The sequence below is a fragment of the Oryzias latipes genome, chromosome 17 (genome assembly GCF_002234675.1).
Source record: "Oryzias latipes chromosome 17, ASM223467v1".
Taxonomy (NCBI): Eukaryota; Metazoa; Chordata; class Actinopteri; order Beloniformes; family Adrianichthyidae; genus Oryzias; species Oryzias latipes.
This window is the reverse complement of record NC_019875.2, coordinates 9,457,239-9,484,826: the sequence shown is the minus strand read 5'-3', so window position 1 is coordinate 9,484,826 and position 27,588 is coordinate 9,457,239. Positions and strand designations below refer to the sequence as shown.

Genomic DNA, 27,588 nt, shown 5'->3' with positions numbered 1-27,588 from the left:
GGAACCCCTCCGGGTCAACTGGGTCAGGAGTATGGCCAGATCGTTCTGTCATGATGAGGCATGAAAACAGAGTGACCCAAACGCTGAAACCCGGAAGGAGACTCAGACTAAGAGGTAAGTTTGGGAGGTTTAATTTGGCGGAACGTGAGTGGTGGCGTTTTTCCCAGGGTGAGGAGCGACGGCTGGCTGGAGGAGTCTTGCAGAGCGGGTCCAGGAGCGAAGCACGAGAGACCAGAGGATCGCGACCAGGTGAGTACCAGAGCAGGATTTTCCTGAGGCAGAGCGAGAGGAATAATTAGTGACATGGAGCATGATAACATACAGGAGCGTGACTTGGCCAGACTAAGCACCGTTGGAGGAACAACGATCTGGCGTCGGCTGAAGATCCATGAGCTCCTTAAGAAGGCAGCAGTAATGAAGGGGTAAGTGGAAACAGCTGGTCTTGATCCAAGGCAGAATCAGCGGGGGAGGGGGAGAGAGACTGTCAGGCCACCATGACAGAATGTGTGCAAACATGCTGCATGAAAGACAGATGCTGCTGTTTGGAGAATGTCAGCTTTTAGAAAACTCTCTTCATTGACATTTTTGTAGCTGATCCAGAAAAAACAGATATTCATGACTGGATTTTTGCAACGTGACAAGTTGATCCTGACATGTGACCTTCATCATCCTTTAAAATCTGGATGGACTGAGAGATTTATGTCATTTATGGAAAGTTAAGAGACAGAGATGAATATTTATGAAAGTGATCAGAATATAAAGATTGTCTTTCAGCTTCAGTCCAGTTCAGTGTTCTGTCTGAGCAGCTGATTCCACTGAAAACCAGACCTTTGGTGTTTTCAGCTTTTGAATCATTGAAGTAGAAAAATGTTTGGATCAAATCTTGAGGAAAACTTCTCATTTGACTGGAATGAAGCTGTTTTGCTGCAGAAGGTCCAAAGAACACAGACTGACTGACAGAGATGTTTCTGCTGTAAACATGAACTCTGTCATTTCTGGAGTTCCAGGAAAACTGCCTCAGTTCTTCCCTCATATTATTCCCATTTTTCTTCATCAGATTTCACACAAACTCTGGAATGAAGACAAAAGAATCAGGATGTTTTTATTGTCAAGTGATCAGAAACAACTTTTCTCTGAAGAACAAAGAAATGAAAACACAAATCTTCAATCCAAAATTGTCAAATGAAGCAAAAAGAAAGAAAACAAAGTTGTAAATGTTCTTCTTTCTACAAACACAATATCGTCCTTCAGTTTCTTCTCTTGTCATTTCTGTGTAGAACAAACGCAGAAAGTCTATGATTGTGACGTCACTGATTCCATTTGTGTTGCATTTTCCTTCAGTTCACATGACAACAACACAAAAACATGAACAAAACATTTGTGTGAAATTTGAATTCAAACACTCAAATCCCAAAGTTCAAAGAAACAACAAGAAAACAGATTTTACTCCAAAAAGTTTGAGATTCTTGTTCAAAAATGTCTGAAATCCACATTCTAGAGATTTTTCATTTCTCTCTTTATTTCTGACTACAAACATTACTCCACAGAATATTAACAGTTAAAACGTTTAGTTCAAAATGATCCAAAGCAGAGAAATCACCAAAAACAAACATTTCATTACTTTCAGGAACTATTTGAGTTTACAGAACTCTGCTGTGTCTCCAAAATCACCATACAACCTCATTCCAGCATGGAGCGTCTGAGTGAATGTGGTCTGGACTCTGTGGAGGAGAGTCATGCTTTTAGAGACGCTGTAGAAGGACAGAACACCTGCTCTGTGATCCAGGTACACTCCTACTCTGGAGGAAACAGGAGCTGAGATGGAGGTTGCTATTCTGTTATGGTAAAATGAGAAACTGTTTGGAGAACAAACTAATGACCAAGATTTGTCATTTAAACCAAATCCACTTTCATCTCCAGATCTGCTGATGTTCTTGTATGCGACTGCTACACTAACACCTGTTCCTCTCCACTCCACCTCCCAGTAACAACGTCCAGTCAGACTCTCTCTACTCAGAACATGAAACCAATCAGTAAATCTGTCTGGATGATCAGAATCAGACTGAGGTTTTTCCATCACTGTCACCTTTCTGTTCTCCTCTGACAGTAACAGTTCTCTGTGTGCTGTGTTTGGATCCAGTGTGATTTGACATGAATATTTGAAGAAGTCAGCTCTGCTCTTTGGTTCTGGTTCTGACAGTAAAACATCCACATGAGTGACTGTCAGTGAGATGTTTGTCCATTCCTCTCTCAGAATGTCCTGCAGTTTGTCTCTGAGCTCTGACACAGCTGCTGTCACATCCTCAAAGTATCTCAGAGGACGGACATTGATGCTGGATGAGTGTGTGGACTCACTGAGTGGTGGCAGTGAGGGGTAGTTGAGCAGAAACTGGCTGTGATCCTCTGTGAGTGAGAGCTGCTTCAGCTCAGCGTCTCTCCTCTTCAGCTCAGTGATCTCCTGCTCCAGCTCCTCCTGAAGATCTTTGACTCGACTCACTTTAGTTTGCTGCTGGGATCTGATCTGCTGCTTCACATCACAGCTTCTTTTCTGGATGAGACGGATCATCTGAGTGAAGATCTTCTCACTGTCCTTCACTGTTTGATCAGCAGAGTGATTGATGGCCTCCACCTCCTGTTGAAGCAGCTTCACCTCCTTCTCTCTGTCCTGGATTCTCTGCTGGATTTGTTGTTGACTCTCCTCCAGCTCTCTCTGCCTCTCAGTCCTTTCTGCTGCAGCTGAGACTGTGTCGTGGCCTCTATGTTCATCCACAGAGCAGAGATAACAGATACACTTCTGATCAGTGCGACAGAACATCTTCATCACCTCATCATGACGGGAGCAGATGTTCTCCTGCAGGTTCTTGGAGGGTTCCACCAGCTTGTGTTTCTTGAATGCAGCTGCATCCAAATGAGGCTGAAGGTGTTTGTCACAGTAAGAGGCCAGACAGATCAAACAGGACTTGATGGCTTTTTGTTTTCTTCCAGTGCAGACATCACAGACCACATCTTCAGGTCCAGCATAGCAGAGATCAGCAGGAGCAGCTTGGAGTCCAGTCTTCTTCAGCTGATCCACTAAAGCAGCAAACATAAAGTTTTTCACCAGAACAGGCCTCGGTATGAAGGTCTTCCTGCACTGAGGACAGCTGTGGATTTTCTCCTCTTCATCCCAGAATCCTTGAATACACTTCATGCAGTAGCTGTGTCCACAGGGAATAGTCACCGGATCCTTCAGCAGATCCAGACAGATGGAACAGGAGAAGGTTTCTTTATCCAGATCAACTCCTTTCTGCGCCATTTCTCCTCTCAGACACAAAGACTGAGAGAGTTACACTTCCTCAAAAATCAGCATGACTCTGATCCTCCCATCAGGTGTTTTCACTGTGAGTTCAGCCAATCAGCTTCTTCCTTTCTTTTTCTAACAGTTACGCCCATCATGACAAAGGAGGAGCTGCAGATCAGGAAGAGGAGAACTTTATAGAAGGTGGCTGTTAAACTTTTCAGAAAGAGAAAAAGAAGACATCAAATGTTTTCTCCTTCATCAGATCCAGACAGATGGAACAGTAGAACATGGAACAGTTTTAGTCATTTTTCTTCAGAGTTCCAGTTGAAGAAGCTGCAGTTCTTTCTGCAGTGAAGGTTTCCTCACAGCTTGTTTCCCTTCAAGACTTTGAACTTTTAAATGTTTTATCATCAGGAGGATTACAGGATCAGATTTCAGGACTGTCTGTGATAGGGAGCTGCACCCCTGGAAAAAAAGATCAGTTTGGTTTACATAAAACAATAATGTTCTACTTTAATGAATGCTTCTTTTTTACTACACCTAATAGTTTTACATAGACAAAAAAGATTTTATTAGGCAATTTACCATCATTTTAACAAAAAATTAACAAAATGTTGTAGCAACACAAACACTTGGTTGACACTAACAAAATATTTAATTAAAATGTAAGAAAACTTTAAAATAAATACAATATAAATTGAATAATATAATTGCAATTGCAGATTATTATGTAAAAGCCAATATTTTCTTGTAGAACCTCATGCATTATGATAATCCGATTAACATCTGACACTGAACACAAACTAAAGGTTTAACATTTGTATTGTTTAAACTTGAAAAATATGTTTACAGCAAAGCAAAAAGTACAAATCAATAAAAGAGGGTCTTGCTATTTTTATTAAACAGCAGATAACAGAAAGAGCCCACCTAAGCAGCTGGATTCCACTTTTAGGAAAACCTTCAAATATTTTAAGGTAAAAAATGTTTTTAAAGAGTCGGATCTTAAAGCCCTTTACCCTTTTAGACAGAACTTTGCCCTCCAACTCCATGATCATTTTCTGGATTACCATAAAATTATCTGAGATGAGGAGGGTAATCCAAATTTGGGATGTAAATGAGGCCAAACAGCACTGCTACTGCAACTTGGTAGGTCGACCACCGCAGCCTGGGAGCTGTGGACCACGAGAATGTCCTCTTCCTCACCACTGCCATTCTTTATGAGGAAAATTCCCACCCGGGTGTCCTCGATTGCCTCCTGGACTGCTGCGTGGTCTTCACCCTACAAAACACAAAAAATGTTTTCAATAAAAATGTATAGGTCCACTAAAGCTGCTAACATGGCGCTTTTCACCACAACAGGCCTCGGTATGAAGGTCTTCCTGCACTGAGGACAGCTGTGGATTTTCTCCTCTTCATCCCAGAATCCTTGAATACACTTCATGCAGTAGCTGTGTCCACAGGGAATAGTCACCGGATCCTTCAGCAGATCCAGACAGATGGAACAGCAGAAGGTTTCTTGATCAAGGTCATTTGTGGTCATTTTGCTTTAGAGTTCCAGTTGAAGAAGCTTTTAATAAAATTTAAATTGAAAAATCAAACTGAAAAAATAGATTATTCTATAGAAGTCAATATTTTCTTTTAGGATCTTCTGCATTAGGACAATCCAATAAGCATATAATACTAAACACAAAATTAAGGTTTAACTTTTTTATGATTTAAACTTGAAAAATATGTTTACAGCAAAGCAAAAAGTAAAAATCAATATAAGAGGGGCTTTCTATTTTTCATTAAAAAGCAGATAACAGAAAGAGCCAAAGGAAGCAGCTTCAAATATTTTAAGGTAACAATTTTATTCAAAGAGCCAGATCTTAAAGGCCTGAACTCTTTTAGACAGAACCTTGCCCTCCAAGTCCATTACAATTTTTTAGATTCCTTAAAAGGTGTATCTGATATGAGGAGGCCAAACAGCACAGGAACTGCCACTCCAACACTTGGTAGGTCAACCACCACAGCTTGGGAGCTGCGGACCACAAGAATATCCTCTTCTTCACCACTGCCACTTTCCATTGGAAGGAAAATTACCACAGCGGTGTCCTCGATTGCCTCATGGGTTGATGCATGGTCTTCATTCTACAGAACACAAAAAATATTTTCAAAAAAGATTTCGTCTGCAGCTTTCCATCTCGAGAGACAATGGTGTAGCTCCTTGTGAATCTGCATGGCCAGGAATGGCAGTCTCTGCCATACTTGGTGCAGGTGAAGGCTGATGGCTTCTGCAGCTGCTGCTGCCGCTGCTTCCTCCTGGTTCGTTTCTTTGAGCATTCTCGTTCCGCGTCTGTTGTACCTTACCTGACTGCGAATCTCCAGATGGGTTGATCGTCTGCTTGGCTTTCCCATTAGTTGGGGTCGATAGAGCACTGCCTCATGTCCTTCTTGCAGACGTCTTTGAAGCGCAGTTTTAGACACCCTCTTGTTCTATGGCCTTTAACTAGTTGCCACAGAGGGGGTCTTTGGAGATGTGGCCTGCGTCCATTCTCATGACATGGCCAAGCTACCTCAGACGCCTCTCACTGGGTGCTGCGTGCATGCTGCTCATGTCGGCTCATTCCGGCACCTCTATGTTTGGGACCTTGTCCTGCCACTTGATCTGCAGCATGCACCGCAAGCACCTCAAGTGGAAGGTGTTGACCTTCTTTTCATGCCTCACGTAGGTGGTAGACATTTTGCTTCTGTAGAGGACAGTACTGAGCACGTAGGCTTGGTAGACGCGCAGTCTGGTCTTGTCAGTGAGGCTGGAATTGTTCCACACTCGCTGGATCAGTTTGGCCATGACTGCAGCTACCTTTGCGATTCTGATGTTGATCTCTGAGTCAATGGACAGTGAACTGGAGCTTGTGGACCTGACGTAGGTGATGTTCTCCACAACATCCAGGATGTATCCATCAGTAGCGATTGTGGGGGGTCTCAGTGCCCTGGGCCATGACATTGGTCTTGTTCAGACTGGTGGTGAATCCAAACTCCTTGCAGGCGTGGGAGAGGCAACTGACAAACTGCTGAAGTCCGCCTTCAGTGTGTGATTTCAAGGCTGCGTCATCAGCAAAGAGCAACTCACGGATGAGTACTTCTGTGACTTTAGTCTTGGCACAAAGACGGGCCATATTATAGAGCTTTCCATCTGACCTGGAGACCCCTGGCGCTTGTTTCCTTTGCCAATCGGACGATATCTGTTCCCTTCTGTGTTGTCTCGTCATCTTGTGATGGCGCTGGAGTGTCCTCTCCAGTGGAGCTACTGAGCCTGAGCAGGGTGAAATGGAGGGCCAGCAGTTGCCCATGCAGCAGTCCCTCCCTCTCCGTGAAGCTGAAGGGTCCAAGGAAAAAACAGAGTAAGTACAGCGTGGCTGCGCTGCTGGAGTTGCTGATAATGATGATACAATGTCAGGCCGCCTTAGGGACTCCGGCTCTGGATTTTTTGTCAGGAAGAGAGAGAAGAGAAAAGCCATGAGTGTTGGACTGAGAGTAGAGATTTTGAATGTTGGAACTATGACAGGAAAAGATAGAGAGATAAAATAATGTAAGATAAAACTTTATTAATCCCACGATGGGGAAATTCTGTTGTCTGTGGCAGCAGCAAAGTGATGTTCAACAAAAGTAAAGTGACCATCAAGTGTTACAGTACAATGTAAAAAAGCAGAAAAACATCTGCAACCTGCATGATGAGGGTGAATCAAATTGAAGAAAAATAAATAAATAGTAAGAAAAAGTAAAATTACACACCAAAAGCAACCGTTAAAGAACAAAAAAAAACAGCTGAAAACAACTGCAGCAATAAGTAAATGAATGAGTGACAAACACCTGTGAGTCCATAGTGTGTCACTTCAGCACCGTGTTGTACAGTCTGATGGCTGTGGGGAGGAATGACCTGCGGTACCTCCTTCTTGCACTGTGGGTGCAACAGTCTCGTGCTGAAGGAGCTGGTCAGTATTCTACAGTTTGGTGCAGGGGGTGGGAGGGGTATCTATGATGGATGTTAGCTTGGCCAACATCCTCCTGTCCGCCACCTCCTCCATGGACTACAGTGTGCAGCCCAGGACAGAGCCGGCCTTCTTAACCAGTTTGTTAAGTCTCTTCATGTCTCTGCCTGCACTGCCCCCTGTCCAGCACACAACCCCATAAAGGATTGCTGAGGCCACCATAGTATCACAAAAAGTCCTGAGCAGGACAGTATCACAAAAAGTCACACGCCGAACTACATCAGTCTCCTCACCAAGTGAAGACGACTCTGGCCCTTCTTGTACAGAGCATCTGTTTTCTTAAACCAGTCCAAGTTTGTTGTTAAGGTGAATACCCAGTTATTTAAGTGTGTCCACAATCTCAGTAGCCAGGGTCACATGTGCAAAATATCTTGATCGGATCAATGGTCGGATCAATTCATCCGTGTACATGGGCCCAGTTTGTTCACATGGTCACACACATGGTCGAAGTAATTCAGTTGGGCATGCGCAGTAGTGTTGAAAATACAGCAAGAGGAAATGAGTCATCTTCTATTAATAATCTTCTAAACGTGCTTTTATTAATTTTATGAATGTTATAAAGCATCTGTTTGCTCATCATACTGTGCTCAATCCGTGTGGTCAGTGCTTTTTTTGTGGGACAATGGAGCCGGAAGAAGCCAGGGTTAGGAGAAGGCTAACACGTGCTAACAACATTAGCCTTGTTTGATGAACACAAAATCCATGCGGAAATGCCGCAATCTGCATCTTGGCTGCACGTAAATATGTGGGAATAACATCAACCTTTATTATTTCGGGACACGACTGGAAACACAAATCCACGTGATTGTTTGAATGGTTTCTGAGGGCTGAGTGGCATTTTTGCTTTGAAAATCTCACACACCGCCCCAAAGCCGGTGTGTGAGCTGGAAGTCCAAGCTCTGCTCGGAGACGTGGTTTTTCTGAGTCCGGCAGCCGCTAAACCAGAGCAGCGGGTCGGACACCTCTCCCCGGAGCGTACACGTAACAAAGCACCACCGCCCTGTCCGCAAAGACAAAGCTATAAGTCCGGCTGCTCTGCTCACAAAAATGGTTCACTTGCGTGGCGCGGTCGGTCCATCCTGTAAGAGCTCCAAAGCTTTTTCTGGAGCAACGCACCGTCTCTGCGTGACCTAAACCAGAGCGGTAGTGACACACGATCGGAATAAACTGTTTACATGCAACACGATCGGATAAACAATCGGCATAACCCACCTATCTCGATCGGAAAGAAATTTTGATCTGAACGAGTCTGTTCGGTGTGTTTACATGACGCATTTTTCTTCCGATCAGGCGTTATTTCCTTTTTATTTTTTTTTATTTTTAACTTGTTCTGTCCAACAACTGAGCAAACAGATTAGAGCTGAAGGCTTTTTGTGTTGGACAGGTTTTACTATCACAAAAAGAGGTTATATAGCTTCGAGAAACTAGAGTGTAGACTTGTAAAAACCCCTTTTTGTCGTATTATTTTTTATTTATTTGTTACATTTAGTGTGTGTGGGGAGGGAGACGGGAAGAATGTGAGGGGAGGGTGGAAGAGAGTAAAAGGAAGAAAGGTGAAAAGGTGGGGGATACAAGCACTGATTTGAATAAGTTATTATTTTAAGCTGTAACAATTATACCAGATCTGCTGGAAAGACGAATGTTACATCAAAGGTGAAAATCTGACACTAAGATGAGCGAGAAAAAAAAATCTGTCCATCAATACACTGTGGGTAAGGAGGAGGGATGAAGCAGACAGGGAGCAGTGTGGCAGTGTGCACGTGCACATGGGGGTGGAGATACATGCATGCTGCCGACGTGAACCGTGTGTTCATAAGGGGAACCAGATCTTACCCAGCCAGACCAGCCAGACCAGGAGAGGGGAGGAGAGCCCCCCAGGCCAGAAGCCCCCCCAGCACCCGGACCCAGGCAGCCCGGGAGGGGAGGAGGAGGGGACCGCCCACCCCACCAGCCAGGCACAGAAAGGGCCCCCCTACAGGGGCCCCCCCAATGCCCAGAGGCACAAGCGAACCCAGTGTCCGGCCCCCAGGCCACGAGACAGGAGCGCTTAGCCGTACCAGGCGGCAGCCATGGGGGCCACCGGGCGCCGGACACCGAGACAAAGGCCAGGGACGAAGCCAGGGCCCCCGGGACCCATGAGTCGGCCACCCCCCGACCGGCGCCCCGTCTCCACAAGCCAGCCCAGGCACGCGACCTAAGCAACCCAGGGATTGCCACGCACCCACAGCCACCCCCGATAACCCTACAACCCTACATACTACAACCCCCCCCCCCCGCCATAATATCTGAGCCCCCCTCCTCTCAGTGCCCTCCCCTCTCTGTGATGGGGAGGGAAAGCCCCAGAGGGTCCCAGCGAGCCAGCCCCCAGGTCCGTCCTACCCATGCACTCACGAACACATACTCACAATCATCTGGTTACCCCCCCCCCCCCCCCCCCCCCCCCCCCCCCCCCCCGCCGCCGCCACGCAGTAACCCCCCCCCAGCCGGCCGACCCTCAGCGCCGTATGCCCGACCATTCCCGCAGCTGACAGGATACCCATAAGCCCGGCCGCCCTGAGAGGACCAGGCGGGTGAAGACCGGCCGCCCCCCCCCGACCCCACCCATATATGGAGGTGTGGGAGTGCTGTGTGTGTGCTGCTGGTAAAATAGGAGGTCCCCAATGTGGGGGGCTCCATCGCTGCCAGGCCGCAAAGTCCCCACTCCGGGGTCCCTCTGTGAGTGGTGTGTGTATTTGCTGCATGTGTGCTGCTAGCATGCAGTGTGTGTGTCTACAGAGGAAGTTAAAATTGTGGTGGGGGGCCAGCGAAAGGTGAGCAAGAATGTTTCACCGTGCCCCCCTCCACCAGACCCTCTCCACAAGGCCCTAGATGAATCAGAGTGTCTAATATGCAAGTAAAAAGCGGGGAGGAGGGCGGGTGCCAACGAGAACCCAGAGAGGGGCATCCCCAGTGAGCCCCGCCAGCATACCCCTCCCATCCAGATTCCGGAGCCCTATTTGCCTGTGTGCAATATTTGTTTGGGTGAGAGCGGGGAGGAGCAGGCGGATGGGCACAACCGGGGGAGAAGGCTCCCCCGAGCGACCGGCCCTCCAGCCGGCCGCGGTAGGCGGCCCCCCTCCCAAAGCGGCCAGGCAGCCAGAAACGGCAAGCCAGCCGCAGTTGGAGGCCAGAACCTCGTAGCGCCGAGAGACAGCCAGCAAGGAAGGGTCCCGGTGCCAGAACGGAGGGGCAGGGGGTCCAGCCCCACCATTCACACCCAGGCCTCCCTAAGGACTAGCACACCGCCCCCACAGCCCCCCCCCCCAAAAAAAATAAAAATAAATAACAATATTAATAATAATCAAATAATAATAATAATAATAATAATAATGAAATAAACCCACCCAAGTGAACCCCTTAACCCCTGCTGTGACTGCGGCGTTGACCCCCGGGGGGCCAGGCCACGCGCCAACTACCGGCCACGGGCGAAACACCGGCCACGGGCAGACGACACCAGGCCCCAGAGCCCCAAGACCCCCCCCCCCCCCCCCCCCCCCCCCCCCCCCCCCCCCCCCCCCCCCCCCCCCCCAGCCCCCGCCACGGCGACCAGCCATCCAGCACGGCACCCGGCCGCCGTTCCCGGTCAGCCGCACTACCTACCCCGCGCCCAGAAGGGGACCCGCCCAGGAACCCCTGCCAAGTTGCTGGCAAAGTGTGCACCCCCACCACCACCCCAGCCAGGCAACCAGAGCCCCGAGCCGGGAGAACGGCAGGCCCGGCAGAGACCACCCCCCCAAACCCACCCCGGCCCACCCAACCAGCCAGGACCCGTCTCAACCTATCACCATCCCACCCCTACTAGGTGATGTAACTAATCAGCTGGAGTCAGGGAGAGTCTGAAGCCGACAGGTTTTTTGTGGAGGACATTATCTCTAAACTCAGGCGTTATTTCCGATTACCTTTGTCCATTTAAACGCAGCTAGTGTCTGAACCCTTGGACCTTGATGAATTAATGATGGAGGCATCTATTGTGGCCACAGGGATTTTCAATTAGTCATTGCAAAGCTCGTTTCTGCATCGTAAAATAATCAATGAGAGGTTGAGTGATTCAGATGTACCAGCACCTCTTCCGTAACTGGAAAAAACAAGATGGCGCTGGTAATGTTAGCCTCTCTCACGCCATGCAGCCAATTTTAACAAGTTTTTCTGGCCTCGATTCACGTATGAATGCTGTCCAAACAGCTTTGAAAAGATTTGGTGCCTGAGAAGGACAGCGAAAACACTAGAGAGGTCGTCCTTGATATTCTTACACGAGTGGTTCCAATGTCTGTGGAGAAGCTACGTGATACTGTAGATACAATTCATTGACTGGGGAAAAAATATGCAGTGAATAACAACATGCCAAGAGTCATCTTAATCCAGTTTGCAATGTGCACTGCGAGAAATGAAGTGTGAAGAAAATCTAAGGATGGCAGAATATGTAAAGAGATGAAGACCTACTTCAGAGAGGACTTTTCCAAAGAAGATCGAGTAGACAGAGCCGAACTCTGGAGCAAGCTAGATGGAATGGAAAGAGAGCCTTTTCTGACGGACAGATACACACTCATTGAGGGGAGAAAAATATGCCATAAGGACCAGAGACTGCTGGATTATCTGTTTAAAGGTCTGTTTTGTTAAGCTTTGAAGCGGTGTAAATTCATATGTTGATAGCTAGGGATGGGAATACAAGCCCCATGAAGCCTCATTGGGGTTCATGTAATTGTGTCGGAAAAATGAACCACCCGTTCAGGGCTTCGAAACCACACAGAACAGCGGCATCTGGTGGCGGACTGGATGTATATCGACACATGTTTCAACAGAGCTCCTTGTAACACTTCAATGTGGAAATAATGATGAAAAAACGTAAAACAGAAACATTTTGTTAATGATGATAAAAAAAAGTGTAAAACAACAGAACATGTGATGCTTTTTGTGACAAGTGCTTGACACAGCAAAATACACATCACATGAAGAAAAAAATACACGCAAAAAGAATATGTATAGTGCCAGACTCAATTCTAGAACCTCTGGATGTTTATGCCATTGACCATTCCACTGAGCTATCTCTAATCGCAAGAAAACAGCATGCCATCATATATTCATTGCAGTGTTTTTTTTTTTTTGTTTGTTTGTTTTATTAGGAAAAACCAAGTTGAAATGATCCTGCGCCACAGAACGTTTTTAATAGGAGCCAAGGTAAATTGCAATGAACTGACGCTGATTCCAATACAGGGGAAACAATGGAACTGGTCGGGAGACGTTCAGGATTCATTTCGCATTTCTAGAGAATAGCGTGCCCAACTGTTCAAAACACAAGTGACATCTGAAGCGTGCTTCGACCAAACGAAGCATTCGGAGCGTCATACGTCATCAACCACATGATCTGCGCTAGTTGACACACGCCCCGAAATATTGTGCCGAAACACTCTATTTCATTAAGGTTAACCGTGCGCCGAAGCGCCGTGTCAAACGGGCCCTCCCTATTGATAGCATCAAAAGTAAAAAATAAAACATACTTATAACTAATATCATCGGGGATAAGTTGATCCAGTTACGTTTTTTTTTATTGTTTTTGATGGACATTCTGCTCATTCCGACATATTTAGGAATAATTTAGACACCAAATATTCATTTTAGAGTTCATGTCTATTTTATTCGTTTCAAAAATTGTCACAGACTGGCTCTTTGTAGAAAGCATAAAACCATTTACCAAAGCACCAGTGGTGCTTTGGTAAATGGTTGACGTATTGTGGGAAAAGATAAAGATTTGAACATACAAATCTTAAAAATAATAGGAATAAAATATGGCAGTGGACTCTGACCACAGAGAAAAGGAACATTAAAATCAAAATTAAGTTATTAAGTAACCACTGGAAAATTGTAGTAGTTTTAGGGGATGTCATCTGGACTTGGTTTTAAAGTTGGAAGACGTTTCACCTCTTATCCAAGAGGCTTTGTCAATTCTGAAATAGCTGGTCTAAGAGCTGGTATATATGCGCTCATGGGGGAGGAGTCAGACCTGAAACTGGAGGTGTTGTCCACTTAGCCTACGTGGTTTCGGGTCGTTAATAGTCCTTTGTCCTCAGCTGGGGGTTGGGGTCAGTGACTCCCAGTGACTCCCTCTCCAAATGGTCGTCTCTTTTTAAGCGGTCATTTTAAGGGTTTATTAACTTAAACTTTATAGTCTGTTAGAAGCGCTGCAGAGCAGGAAAACAGAACTAAACTCACTGTGGGCAAAACATGAACATGGCAGAAGGGAAGAGACGATAATGGACCAGCACAAGAAGGAAGGCAGAGACAAGACTTAAAAACAGGTAGGACAGACAAGACTCAGGTGAACATGATCAGGAGAGATTGGGACCAAGGAAGTAAAACTCAAAAGAATGACTAAACCGGACACCTTTCAAAATAAAACAGGAAACAGAACTCAAAAATGACAGAAACAAGACGGAAGGCAAAAACCAATACAAAGAAATCCAAAATATGACAGTATCCCCCCCCCCCCCCCCCAAGGAACCGCACCGAGGTTCCAAAACTCAACCAAGGAGGAGGGAGCCCGCAGGCCGAACTTTGATGTGCAATAGAGTCCATGGAGGCCGGGCTGGGAACACCAGCAAGGCCGAGATGATTAGTCTGGAGGACGGCCAGGAGGCCGTGCTGTCCGGTGTGGCGGGTCCGGACGACGGCCGGGAGGCCGCACTGTCTGGCGCGGCAGACGAGGCGGGTCTGGCATAAAGTCTGGGAAGAGCGTGGCTAAGTCTGGGTTCTGCCAGCAGTCAGCTGGCGGGTCAGGCATGGAGTCAGCTGGCGGGTCAGGCATGGATTCAGCTGGCGGGTCAGGCATGGAGTCCAGGATTGGCACAGTAAAGTCAGGGTCAGGCTGAGGTGCATCGGGGACCCTCCTGGGAGCCGGGATGGGATAGGGTGCGTCCGACACCCTCCTGAGAGCAGGGATGGGAAGAGGTGCGTCAAGCACCCTCCTGGGAGCAGGGATGGGTCGGGGTGCTTGCAGAACCACCACTGGAACAGGCTGTGGTGCATCCGGGACCACCACCGGAACAGGAACGGGCTGGGGTGCATTCAGGACCACCACTGGAACAGGCTGTGGTGCGTCTGGGACCCCCACTGGAACAGGAACGGGCTGGGGTGCATCCGGGACCATCACTGGAAGAGGTTGTGGTGCGTCTGGATCTACCACCGGAAAAGGAATGGGCTGGGGTGCATCTGGGACCACCACTGGAAGAGGCTGTGGTGCATCCAGGACCACCTCTGGAACAGGAAGGGGCTGGGATGCATCCGGGACCACCACTGGAAGAGGCTGTGGTGCATCCGGGACCACCACTGGAAGAGGGATGGGATGTTGAAGGGGACGGCAGCGGCGACAAAGAACCCCCCCTCATGGTAAGATGGCTCCCCTCCATAGCAGGAGTGCAGAACTGGAGCATGGCAAAATCCCAACAAGACCTTGTCCTCTTTGCCTCCAGGCAGTTGGCCACCATTAACCGCATGTCCCGCTTTAGTGGGTCCAGGAAAAAGTATGGCTGGTCCATTCTGTCGGGTTGAGGAGGCCTCATGAACATGAAGGACCCAAAATGTAGACAAGGGAGGCACACGGTTCCAAAGCAAGGGGTTTGTTAACCTAACAAAAAGCGCTGCAGAGCAGGAAAACAAAACTAAACTCACTGTGGGCAAAAGATGAACATGGCAGCACATGGCAGCACGCCATGGCATGCAAAGGAAGAGATGAAAATGAACCAGCACAAGAGGAAGGCAGAGACAAGACTTAAATACAGACAGGACAGAAAAGACACAAGTGAACATGCTCAGGAGAGATTGTGACCAAGGAAGTAAAACTCAAAAGCATGACAAAACTGGAAACCTCTCAAAATAAAACGGGAAACAGAACTCAAACATGACAGAAACAAGATGGAAAGCAAAAACCAATACAAAGAAATCCAAACCATGACAGAAAGACAGAAACGCTAGAAAGAGGGGTTATGTTTTTATTGTAACTTTGGTCACTTAGTCTCAAAATGCTCACTCCATTTGTACTCCAGAACCCCCCGGTAGATGACAGGCCATGGGGGAACAATTAGGAAAACTCTAAAGAAAAGAATGTCCTTTTTGTACCTGTCAAGATCTTGCATAAAAATTTTATCCATGAACTCAGGGCGCTTATCAACTCTGGCGCTGAACACAGCCTCATAGATCAGCATTTCGTAAAGCAACTTTCATTACCTACCAAACCACTTAGTTCTCCTATCAATGCGGCTGGATTAGGTGGCCAACAACTCTCCAGAATCACGCACCGTACTAAACCCATTCTCGTTCTCACCTCCGGTAACCACAGAGAATATCTCAGGTTTTTTGTCACACAATCCCATCAGACTCCTATAATTCTGGTATTCTCCTGGCTTCAAATCCACAACCCCACATTGACTGGTCCACTCTTCGTACACTGACCAAAAATATAAACGCAACACTTTTGTTACTGCTCCCATTTTTTATGGTATGAACTCAAAGAAGTGAAACATTTTCCACATACACAAAATAACCAGTTCTCTGAAATATTGTTCAGAAATCTGTCTAAATCTGTGATAGTGAGCACTTCTCCTTTGCCAAGACAATCCATCCCACTTCACAGGTGTGCTATATCAAGATGCTGAATAGACAACATGATTATTGCACAGGTGTGCCTTAGACTGGCCACAAGAAAAGGCCATTCTGAAATCTTCAGTTTTGTTTTATTGAGGGGTCAGGGGACTCAGACAACCAGTCAGTATCTGGGGTGACCACCATGTGCCTCATGAAATGCGACACATCTCCTTCACATAGAGTTGATCAGGTTGTCTATTGTGGCCTGTGGAATGTTGGTCCACTCTTCTTCAATGGCTGTGCGAAGTTGCTGGATATTGGCAGGAACTGGAACACGCTGTCGTATACGCCGATCCAGAGCATCCCAAACATGCTCAATGGGTAACATGTCCGGTGACTATGCTGGCCATGCAAGAACTGGGATGTTTTCAGCTTCCAAGAATTGTTTACAGATCCTTGCAACATGGGGCCATGCATTATCATGCTGCAACATGAGGTGATGTTGTTGGATGTACGGCACAACAATGGGCCCCAGGATCTCGTAATGGTATCTCTGTGCATTCAAAATGCCATCAATGAAATACACCTGTGTTCTTCGCCCATAACAGATGCCTGCCCATACCATAACCCCACCACCACCATGGGCTACTCGATCCACAACATTGACATCAGAAAACCGCTCACCCACACGACGCCACACACGCTGTCTGCCATCTGCCCTGAACAGTGTCAACCGGGATTCATCCGTGAAGAGAACACCTCTCCAACGTGCCAGACGCCATCGCATGTGAGCATTTTCCCACTCAAGTTGGTTACAATGACGAACTGGAGTGAGGTCGAGACCTCGATGATGACATTGTTTCGGACCGCGGTCCTCAATTCATTTCCCAGGTGTGAAAGGCATTCTGCTGTGCCCTCGGAGCCACAGTCAGTCTCTCGTCAGGATACCACCCCACAGTCCAACGGCCAGGCGGAGAGGGCCAACCAGGAGTTGGAAGCGGCACTCAGGTGTCTGGTTGCCCAAAATAGTGCTGACTGGTCCAAGTACCTGGTGTGGGTAGAGTATGCCCATAATACTCACCCCTCTACCGCAATGGGGATGTCTCCCATCAAAGCCTCCTTAGCGTACTCACCACCTCTGTTTCCATCACAGGAACTCGATCTGGCAGTGCCCTCGGTCCAACACCACTTCCAGGCCAGGGCCGCTCTCCTCTGCACCAAGGAGAGCAACTGCCAGATAGCTAATCACCACAGGGTGGTAGGACCCAATTACCAACCTGGACAGAAAGTATGGCTTTTGTCATGGAACATCCCCATCCAGGCTACCTTCCGTAAGTTGGCACCTCACTACATCGGTCCTTATGTCATAGACCGCATCATCAATTCTTCATGTGTCTGCCTCCGGCTACCAGCAGCCCTCAAGGTTCATCCCTCCTTTAATGTTTCTAAAATTAAGCCTGTTAATGAAGGCCCCTTGTGCCCACCGTCCACTTCTTCTCCACCCGCCCGTATGAGCGACTGTGCCCCGGCCTTCACTGTTAGCCGGGTGATGGACGTCGGGCGCCTTGATCGAGGCCTCCTGTTCCTAGTGGACTGGGAGGGTTATGGTCTAGAGGAAAGCTCCTGGATCTCCCGTTCCCTCATCCTACACAATACCCTCATAGACGACTTCTACCGTGCCGGACCGGCGTCCTGGAATGCCAGGTGGCGGTTGTTGAGGCGGGGGTACTGTCATGGTGCCTCTGTCAGCTCCCCTCTCTGCTCTGTTCCTGACATGACCAGCTGTCTCCTCAGAACAGGACTCAGCTCATCAGCCTGCAGCCTCTTAGGGAGATCCAGTGCCAGTGTCATGACTAGAACGCGGAGGAAGGACCCAGATGCTGAAAACCCAGAAAGGCAGGGGCAGGTAAGTGAAGAGGTAAGTATGAGGTTTAATTTTCTTAATGTTTCTTGCAGTTGTTGATGGTGTAGTGGGTAATCCTGGCTGTGGCTCTCGATTGTAGATCCAGAACTTCCAGAGCGGGAGCGAGACAAAGTCTGTGGGCAGGATTCTTGAACCCGGGCGTGGCGTGGTGATCTTGAAGAACGTGGACGCTCAGTGGACACGTGGCGTGGCTGTGGTCTAGGTGAGAAACAGAGGCTGTGGCTCACAGTGGCAGGAAACGTCAGCGGTGGAAGGCTGAGGCTGCTGCTGCTCGAGATGGTGAACTCAGGTGACTCTCGTGGCGTGAGAATGTAACCTGAGTGCAGAAGACAAGACAAGGTTAACTTAGTACAGAGGCAAGGGGGCCAGACGTAGAGCTTCAGGAGACTAGGCACCATCAGGGTTAACGGACTGGCGATGATTGCTGGAGCTGGGTCTCCTTAAGAAGAGCAGAGGCTTGATGAGGTGAGTAGTCACAGCTGAGGGAGATGAGCAGCAGCTGGTGGAGGGGGAGGAGTCTGACAGGCCACCATGACAGCCAGTGTTCATTGCCAGTTCGTTGTTCTTCTACGGTGCATAGTCTGGTCACCTCATGTATCTTGTTCATGCCTGCTTTCCTCTCGCTAATCTTCTCCTACGCCTCACTTACAGGAAAAGATTTCCACGAGTGTTCATTTGGTCACAGTTGTCCATCCATGCTACACGTCCACACCACGAATCCAGTTCAAGCAAAGCTCTCCTGATCCACTACTTCCGTACCCTCCAGCCACGCCTCGCCTCCAAGCCAAGATTCCTGATCCTCATCATTCCTGTTGCCATTAGAATTCACCCTTCAAGTTTACCATCAAAATCTCTGACTGTAAATGAAACCATCTTACTTACCTTACGCTCCTCTGGGATTTCTTCCAGGTTCCAGTATCTGGGTCTGCCAAGTCTAGTGATATCATGACACGATCTGGTATTTTAACAATACCCTTATCGATACTTTGAGGATGAAAAATAAATAATTACATAAATAAAGAATGAAATAAATAAATAACAAATTAAGAACATAAAGTGTTTTATTTCCTCATTATGGAACAACATTGTTTTTTTAACAAATACATTTTTCTTTATACATGATAATGTTCCAATTCAAAACTGGAATGGACATGGATGTGCTAGACCAGGGGTCGGCAACCTGTACCACTCAAAGAGCCATTTGGATCAGTTTCCCACTGAGATGAAAGCACAGGGAGCCGCAACACTAGGTGTGTTAGAAATAATGGTTTTGCCGATATATCTCGATAGTTCATTTAGTACTTGTATTGAGTCAAAATACTGTCATGATATTTATTTAATTATTTAATTTAATGATTTTTATTCTTTTTGATGTTTCCTTTGATCTTTTGTCCATTTTCCACAACCTTGAATAGACTTTTCTGTCTGTCAAACACCCAGAGTTAAGATGAGCGACATGATGGAAACAAATTTACTTTGATTCAGACTCCTTTCTATTTTATTTATTTTAGTTAAATCCAGTAAACCCCAATCAATGATATTAATTTTTTGGATGACAACTATTTTTAATTAGGAAGCAGCTGAAAGATTTTTTAGATTCTTTTTTGGGGCGCTCATGTGTCCCCTATAGATCTTCACTGACTGTCTTTCCAGAAAAATTTTCCATCCCATGACAGACTGGTCGGCGTTGACATCTGCAGACATGCCCCCTCCTCATGTTGCTCTCTTCCTCCTGCCTGATTACCTCCGCCTGACGGTGTTAAAGGCACCACAACAATCTGAGAACATGATAGTTATTTTACAAAAACACAGCATTGTGGACCGTTTAGCTCTTTACACCATCGTATATCTTTAGCAGCGTTCGTGTGTGCGCTGCCTTGTCTTGTGTGCGCGCGGCATGTGCTGTCTGAACAACAGCCCCGTGAACACAAATAACCAGGCAGACGTCTCCTCTTCAGCGAGAATAGCGAAATTAATATCATCATTAATTAACGGAAAATTTACTGATTTGGTGAGTTAAATATGGCAAATAACGTTTATATCTCGTGGGACACAAATAAAATGCGACTTCTCCAGTACTGATAGGAGAAATGTTGAGGTCAGATCTTAACAATACTGCGGTCTTGAAGAATGTTCGGTACCCAACCCTACTCTGGTCCTGACATGTGACCTTCATCATCCTTTAGAATCTGGATGGACTGCGAGATTTGTCATTTGTAAAAAGTTAAGGGACAGAAATGAATATTTATCAAAATGATCAGAATGTAAAGATTGTCTTTCAGCTTCAGTCCAGGTCAGTGTTCTGTCTGAGCAGCTGATTCCCCTGAAAACCAGACCTTTGGTGTTTTCAGCTTTTGAATCATTGAAGTAGAAAAACTTTTGGATCAAATCTGGAGGAAAACTTCTCATTTGACTGGAATGAAGCTGTTTTACTGCAGAAAGTCCAAAGGACACAGACTGACTGACAGAGATGTTTTCCCCCCGGGGATCAATAAAGTCCTATCTTATCTTATCTTATCTTACTGTAAACATGGACTCTGTCATTTCTGGAGTTCCAGGAAAACTGCCTCAGTTCTTCCCTCATATTATTCCCATTTTTCTTCATCAGATTTCATTCAAACTCTGGAATGAAGACAAAGGAATCAGGATGTTTTTATTGTCAAATGATCTGAAACAACTTTTCTCTGAAGAACAAAGAAATGAAAACACAAGTCTTCAATCCAAAGTTGTCAAATGAAGCAAAAAGAAAGAAAACTACGTTGTAAATGTTCTTCTTTCTACAAACACAATCTTGTCCTTCAGTTTCTTCTCTTGTCGTTTCTGTGTAGAACAAACAGAGAAAGTCTTTGATTGTGACGTCACTGATTCCATTTGTGTTGCAGCTTCCTTCAGGTCACATGACAACAACACAAAAACATGAACAAAACGTTTGTGTGAAATTTGAATTCAAACAGTCAAATCTCACAGTTCAAAGAAACAACAAGAAAACAGATTTTACTCCAAAAAGATTGAGATTCATGTTCAAAAATGTCTGAAATCCACATTCTAGAGATTTTTCATTTCTCTCTTTATTTCTGACTACAAACATTACTCCACAGAATATTAACAGTTAAAATGTTTAGTTCAAAATGATCCAAAGCAGAGAAATCACTAAAAACAAACATTTCATTACTTTCAGGAACTATTTGAGTTTACACACTCTGCCGTATCTCCAACAAAGCCAAACTCCAGTCCAGCATGGAGCGTCTGAGTGAATGTGGTCTGGACTCTGTGGAGGAGAGTCATGCTTTCAGAGACGCTGTAGAAGGACAGAACACCTGCTCTGTGATCCAGGTACACTCCTACTCTGGAGGAAACAGGAGTCAAGATGGAGGTTTTTATGTTGTTGTGGTAAAATGAGAATCTGTTTGGAGAACAATCTAATGACCAAGATTTGTCATTTAAACCAAATCCACTTTCATTTATAGATCTGCTGATGTTCTTGTATGTGACAGCTACACAAACAAAGTCTATCCACTCCACCTCCCAGTAACAACGTCCACTCAGACTCTCTCTACTCAGAACCTGAAACCTTTTGGTAAATCTGTCTGGATTTCTAAAAAAAGGCTGATGTTTTTTCATCAATGTCACCTTTCTGTTCTCCTTTGAAAGTAACAGATGTCTGTGTGCTGTGTTTGGATCCACTGTGATTTGACAGGAATATTGTAAAAAGTCAGCTCTGCTCTTTGGTTCTGGTTCTGGCAGTAAAACATCCACATGAGTGACTGTCAGTGAGATATTTCTGCGTTTCTCTCTCAGAATGTCCTGCAGTTTGTCTCTGAGCTCTGACACAGCTGCTGTCACATCCTCAAAGTATCTCAGAGGACGGACATTGATGCTGGATGAGTGTGTGGACTCACTGAGTGGTGGCAGTGAGGGGTAGTTGAGCAGAAACTGGCTGTGATCCTCTGTGAGTGAGAGCTGCTTCAGCTCAGCGTCTCTCCTCTTCAGCTCAGTGATCTCCTGCTCCAGCTCCTCCTGAAGATCTTTGACTCGACTCACTTCAGTTTGCTGCTGGGATCTGATCTGTTTCTTCACATCACAGCTTCTTTTCTGGATGAGACGGATCATCTCAGTGAAGATCTTCTCACTGTCTTTCACTGTTTGATCGGCAGAGTGATTGATGGCCTCCACCTCCTGTTGAAGCAGCTTCACCTCCTTCTCTCTGTCCTGGATTCTCTGCTGGATTTGTTGCTGACTCTCCTCCAGCTCTCTCTGCCTCTCAGTCCTTTCTGCTGCAGCTGAGACTGTGTCGTGACCTTTATGTTCTTCCACAGAGCAGAGATAACAGATACACTTCTTATCAGTGCGACAGAACATCTTCATCACCTCATCATGACGGGAGCAGATGTTCTCCTGCAGGTTCTTGGAGGGTTCCACCAGCTTGTGTTTCTTGAATGGAGCTGCATCCAAATGAGGCTGAAGGTGTTTCTCACAGTAAGAGGCCAGACAGATCAAACAGGACTTGATGGCTTTCAGTTTTCTTCCAGTGCAGACATCACAGACCACATCTTCAGGTCCAGCATAGCAGAGATCAGCAGGAGCAGCTTGGAGTTCAGTCTTCTTCAGCTGATCCACTAAATCTGCTAACATGGTGTTTTTCTCCAGAACAGGCCTCGGTATGAAGGTCTTCCTGCACTGAGGACAGCTGGGGATTTTCTCCTCTTCATCCCAGAATCCTTGAATACACTTCATGCAGTAGCTGTGTCCACAGGGAATAGTCACCGGATCCTTCAGCAGATCCAGACAGATGGAACAACTGAAGGTTTCTTGATCCAGATCAACTCCTTTCTGCGCCATTTCTCCTCTCAGACACAAAGACTGTTTGCGTTTCACTTCCTCAGAAACCTGTTTTACTCTGATCCTCCCATCAGGTGTTTTCACTTTGAGTTCAGCCAATCAGCTTCTATCTTCTCTTACTGTTGGTTACGCCCATCATGACAGAGGAGGAGCTGCAGATCAGGAAGAGGTGAACTTTAGAGAAGGTGGCTGTTAAACTTTTCAGAATGAGAAAAAGGAAACATCAAATGTCTACTTCAGCAGATCAAGACAGATGGAACAGCAGAAGGTTTCTTGATCAAGGTCTTTCGTGGTCATTTTGCTTCAGAGTTCCAGTTGAAGAAGATTTTAATCTAATTTAAATTGAATAATAAGATTGCAAAATAGTCAACATTTTCTTGTAGAACCTCATGCATTAGGACAATCCAATAAGGATATGACACTAAACACAAAATTAAGGTTTGACTTTTTTATTATTAAAACTTTAAAAAATATGTTTACAGCAAAATAAAAAGTACAAATCAAATTAAAAGGGGCTTATTATTTTTCACTAAACAGAATATTACAGAAAGAGCCAAAGCAAGCTGCTTGATTCCACTTTTAGGAAAACCTTCAAATATTTTAAGGTATGAATTTTAATCAAAGGGTCGGATCTTTTTTTTTTTTTTTTTTTTTTTAACTTGTCCTGTCCAACAGCTGGGCAGACAGATGAGAGCTGAGGGCCTCTTGTGTTGGACATATTTTACTTTAACAAGAGGGGTTATTAATCTTCAGACAAACCAAAGGTATGTCTGAATAAACCCCTTTTGTAATTGAGGCCAAACTTTATTAATTTCAATCATGTCTGAAAATCTTTGGTGTTGGACCGGACGGAAAAGGAAAGAAGGGAAGAAGAGAGAGGGACGTTAGAGAGAGGGGGGGTAGGAGGGTGATAATAGGAGGGGAAGGGGGATAAGACCATGAAGCAGCATAGAGCAGACAGGTTTACTGGTTGTTAATCATTATGGTAAGGTTCAAATGTAGAAAAAAAAAAAGAAAAAAAAAGGAAGGGGCGGAGCCTGTCCACACACACACTCAAATGTTATAAACACACCTGCTTGTAACGGTCCCTGGCGGTCTCCTCCCCCATCCAGCTCTGCCCTGATGTTCCTGATTGCCACCAGCTGCCATCACTCTCCTCATCATCTTCTGTGGATTCAAAAGGAGATCAACGCCACTACTCGACGCCAGTTTGTTACCCCTTATGGTGACTGCTCTGGTTCTAGCCTCGTTACAGCTTCGTTCCAAGTCTCTGACTCTGACTAATTCTTTGTTCCCTGTCTCAGGATCCTACCGCTCACGAGTGACGGCAGCACGGACCTTCCATTCTACGCCTCAGGAGAACGGAAACCCTCGGCAACCGCTAACCGCTTCAAGACCCTCCAGCCACGCCACAGCCACGTCTAATCTGGACACTCCTCAAACCAGCCATCTTCACATCTGGAGAAAACAATAAATCCATTCTCATCATCCACTTACCTGTCTTCCTTCTGGGTTGCAGCATCTGGGTTCCTCATCCTTGTGAAATCATGACAGAACAAACTGGCCAACTTCCGGACCCAGCTGATCCAGAGGGACTTCGTTTTGCCGTCAGCCAGCAAGGCATCGCCCTGGGCCGCCAAGCCGACGCTCTGTCGCAAGTATCCTCTGCCCAACAGGAACTTTTTCGGCGCCTGGATGGTCTAACGCAAACTTTGATGAATTTAACTGCCCAGGGGGCTACCCCCGCACCATCACCTCCCGCTTCCAGCATCGCCGCAGTTTCCGCTTCCGGTCCGTCACCTGAAAACTACCGACTGCAGCCGGAACCATTCTTCGGCGACGTCGAAGCTTGTGGAGGGTTCCTGCTGCAATGTAGTCTCCTGTTCCAGCAAGCCCCGAGGTATTATGACTCCGACCTCAGCAAGATTACCCTAATCATAAACTCACTCCGCAATAAAGCGCTGCAGTGGGCTCAGGCTTTCCTGGCCGCCAATCCTGTCACCCACCTATCGTACGAACACTTCATTAATGAATTCAGGCTGGTTTTTGACCAACCCCGTAAGCGGGAGGAAGCCTCACGAAAGCTTCTCGCTCTTAAGCAGCGAAGTCGCTCAGTGAGCGACCACGTCATAGACTTCAGAATCCTGGCGGTGGAAGCCGGCTGGACGGATCCAGCATTGAGAGGGGTCTTCTATCAGTCTTTAAATGAAGTCATTAAGGACCACCTGTGTTCGCAACCAGAAACCCACTCTTTTGAGGAGCTCGTCACGGCGGCTCTCCGTTCGGACACCCGCTTATGTGAACGACAGCATGAAAGACCTCAGGCTCCACGCAGAAGTCCTGCTAATCCACCACAAGGTACGGCGGCACACATTTTTCCTATAACCCAGTCTGAAACCTCTCGCAGTCAGACCGACGAGCCCATGCAGATTGGACACTCCAAGCTTTCCGCAGAGGAGAGGCAGTGACGCCGGATCTAAGGGGCATGCTTTTACTGCGGAAAACCAGGACACCAGGTACACCAATGTAGCCTGCGTTTAAACTCCAAAACCCCCCACTAGAGGACAGGCCGCGGGCGGGTCAAGTCTTGTCATCCTCTAAAGATTTTCTCGGCATTCCTGTCAAGTTAAGTCATGTTTCTGAAACTCTGGATCTCCACGCTTTGATTGACTCCGGCGCTGAACAGAATCTTATAGATCACAGCCTGGTTACTCGCCTGTCCCTGCCTACAGAGTCCCTTCCTTCCCCTATTAGAGCCGCTGGGTTGGGGGGTCAACACCTTTCGGTGATTACTCACCGTACGGAACCGGTGTTATTAATTACTTCTGGTAATCATAGAGAACTCGCCCGGTTCTTCGTAACTCAAACCCCCCAGAACCCCATTATTCTGGGGTACTCTTGGCTTCGTCACCACAACCCGCAATTTGATTGGGTCCATCGTCGTATTATTGGTTGGAGCGAGTTCTGCCTCGCTAACTGTTTGCAATCCGCTGTTCCACCCGCTAATTCTGCCTCCGTTAAATCTCCTGAGGAGATCGATCTGTCTAACGTGCCTAGTTGCTACCACGATCTTCACACCGTTTTCAGCAAAGTTAAGGCTGGTGCCTTACCTCCCCACCGGCCTTACGACTGTTCAATCACTTTATTGGACGGCGCTCCTCTGCCTTAGAGTAGGCTGTTCAATCTCTCTGGCCCCGAGAAAGCCGCTATGGAGGTTTACATTCAAGAGGCACTTTCCTCGGGGCACATTCGTCCTTCTTCCTCCCCTGTCGGTGCAGGGTTTTTTTTTGTCGAGAAGAAGGACAAAACCCTCCGACCGTGCATAGATTATCGAGAACTAAATCAGATCACGGTTAAAGACAAGTATTCCCTTCCGCTCATCAGCTCTGTCTTTGATTCGATTCAAGAGGCCCGTATCTTTTCCAAGCTTGACCTACGAAATGCTTATCATTTCGTACGGGTCAAGGAGGGTGATGAATGGAAAACCGCTTTCAAAACTCCTCTCGGTCATTATGAGTATCTCGTCATGCCATTCGGGTTAACAAACGCTCCTGCCGTGTTCCAGCGCCTCATAAACGACGTCCTACGGGACTTTATCAACCGCTTTGTTTTTGTCTACCTTGACGACATACTGATCTACTCTAAACATCCTGATCAGCACAGAAACCACGTTCGTCAGGTACTCCAACGATTGTCTGAAAATCAGCTTTTTGTCAAAGCCGAAAAATGTCTGTTTCATTCCACCGTCGTCCCCTTCTTAGGGTACATCTTCGAGGCAGGTAGCATTCGACCCGACCCCGCTAAAATTGAGGCTGTCTCCAAGTGGGAACCCCCTACCACGCGTAAGAAACTTCAGCAATTTTTAGGGTTCGCTAATTTCTATAGGCGGTTTATTAGAAATTACAGCTCCATCGCGGCTCCCCTTACGCGACTCACTTCCACCGTTCGGGCCTACCAATGGAACTCGGATGCCCAAGAAGCTTTTGACACTCTCAAGAACCTCTTCGTTACCGCCCCCATACTAATACAACCCGACCCAGCTAGACAATTCGTGGTCGAGGTTGACGCCTCCGACTCAGGCGTCGGGGCTGTATTATCTCAGCGGGAAGAGTCCTCCAGCAAATTGAAGCCCTGCGCTTTCTTTTCTAAGAAACTGACCCCTGCTGAGCGCAACTATGATATGGGCAACCGTGAACTTCTCGCTATTAAATTAGCATTGGAAGAATGGCGACACTGGCTGGAGGGTGGGGTTCATCCATTTATTGTTTGGACTGATCACAGGAACCTTTCATACCTTCGCTCCGCCAAGAGACTGAATTCCCGTCAAGCCCGCTGGTGCCTGTTCTTTGACCGTTTCAATTTCACCATAACCTACCAACCAGGAAGCCGCAATATTAAGCACGACGCCCTCTCACGGAAGTACTGCTCCTCTGATGACCAGGACGGCACCACGAACCTCATCATTCCCTCCACCTGCATCGTTGGAAACGTTACCTGGGACATTGAGAATAAAGTGATGCAAGCTCAAGGTGAGGAACCCGATCACCCAGAACCTCCTGACGGAACACTTTATGTACCCCGATCTCTCAGGTCCGACGTCATCACGTGGGCCCACGCCTCACGTATTGCCTGTCACGGCGGGGTCACCAGGACTCTCTGCCTCCTCCGTCGGCGTTTTTTCTGGCCCTCCATGACTAAGGACGTTAAGGAGTATGTGGCTGCCTGTACCACCTGCGCCCGCTCCAAGACCTCCAACTCACCACCGTCTGGTCTCCTCCATCCGCTGTCCACTCCCGGGCGTCCTTGGTCCCACATTGCCCTGGACTTTGTAACCGGTCTCCCTCCTTCTCAGGGAAACACGGTCGTCCTCACGGTCATAGACCGCTTCTCTAAATTTGTCC

General features: G+C 46.9%; 1 protein-coding gene and 1 pseudogene across 1 annotated transcript; both read right to left on the bottom strand.

The window, feature by feature from the left end:
- Window positions 1-1,077: 1,077 nt before the first annotated feature.
- LOC105353565 (tripartite motif-containing protein 16-like) lies at window positions 1,078-3,327 on the bottom strand. The gene has a single exon (XM_023965195.1). It carries the CDS (start codon window positions 3,293-3,295, stop codon window positions 1,631-1,633), a length of 1,665 nt encoding a protein of 554 aa, XP_023820963.1. The 5' UTR covers window positions 3,296-3,327; the 3' UTR covers window positions 1,078-1,630.
- On the bottom strand, window positions 2,227-24,128 carry LOC101164866 (annotated as a pseudogene).
- Window positions 24,129-27,588: the final 3,460 nt, after the last annotated feature.

Coding starts and splice junctions, on each gene's coding strand:
- LOC105353565 (XM_023965195.1), bottom strand. CDS start 3,295: ATGGCGCAGAAAGGAGTTGATCTGGATAAAGAAACCTTCTCCTGTTCC.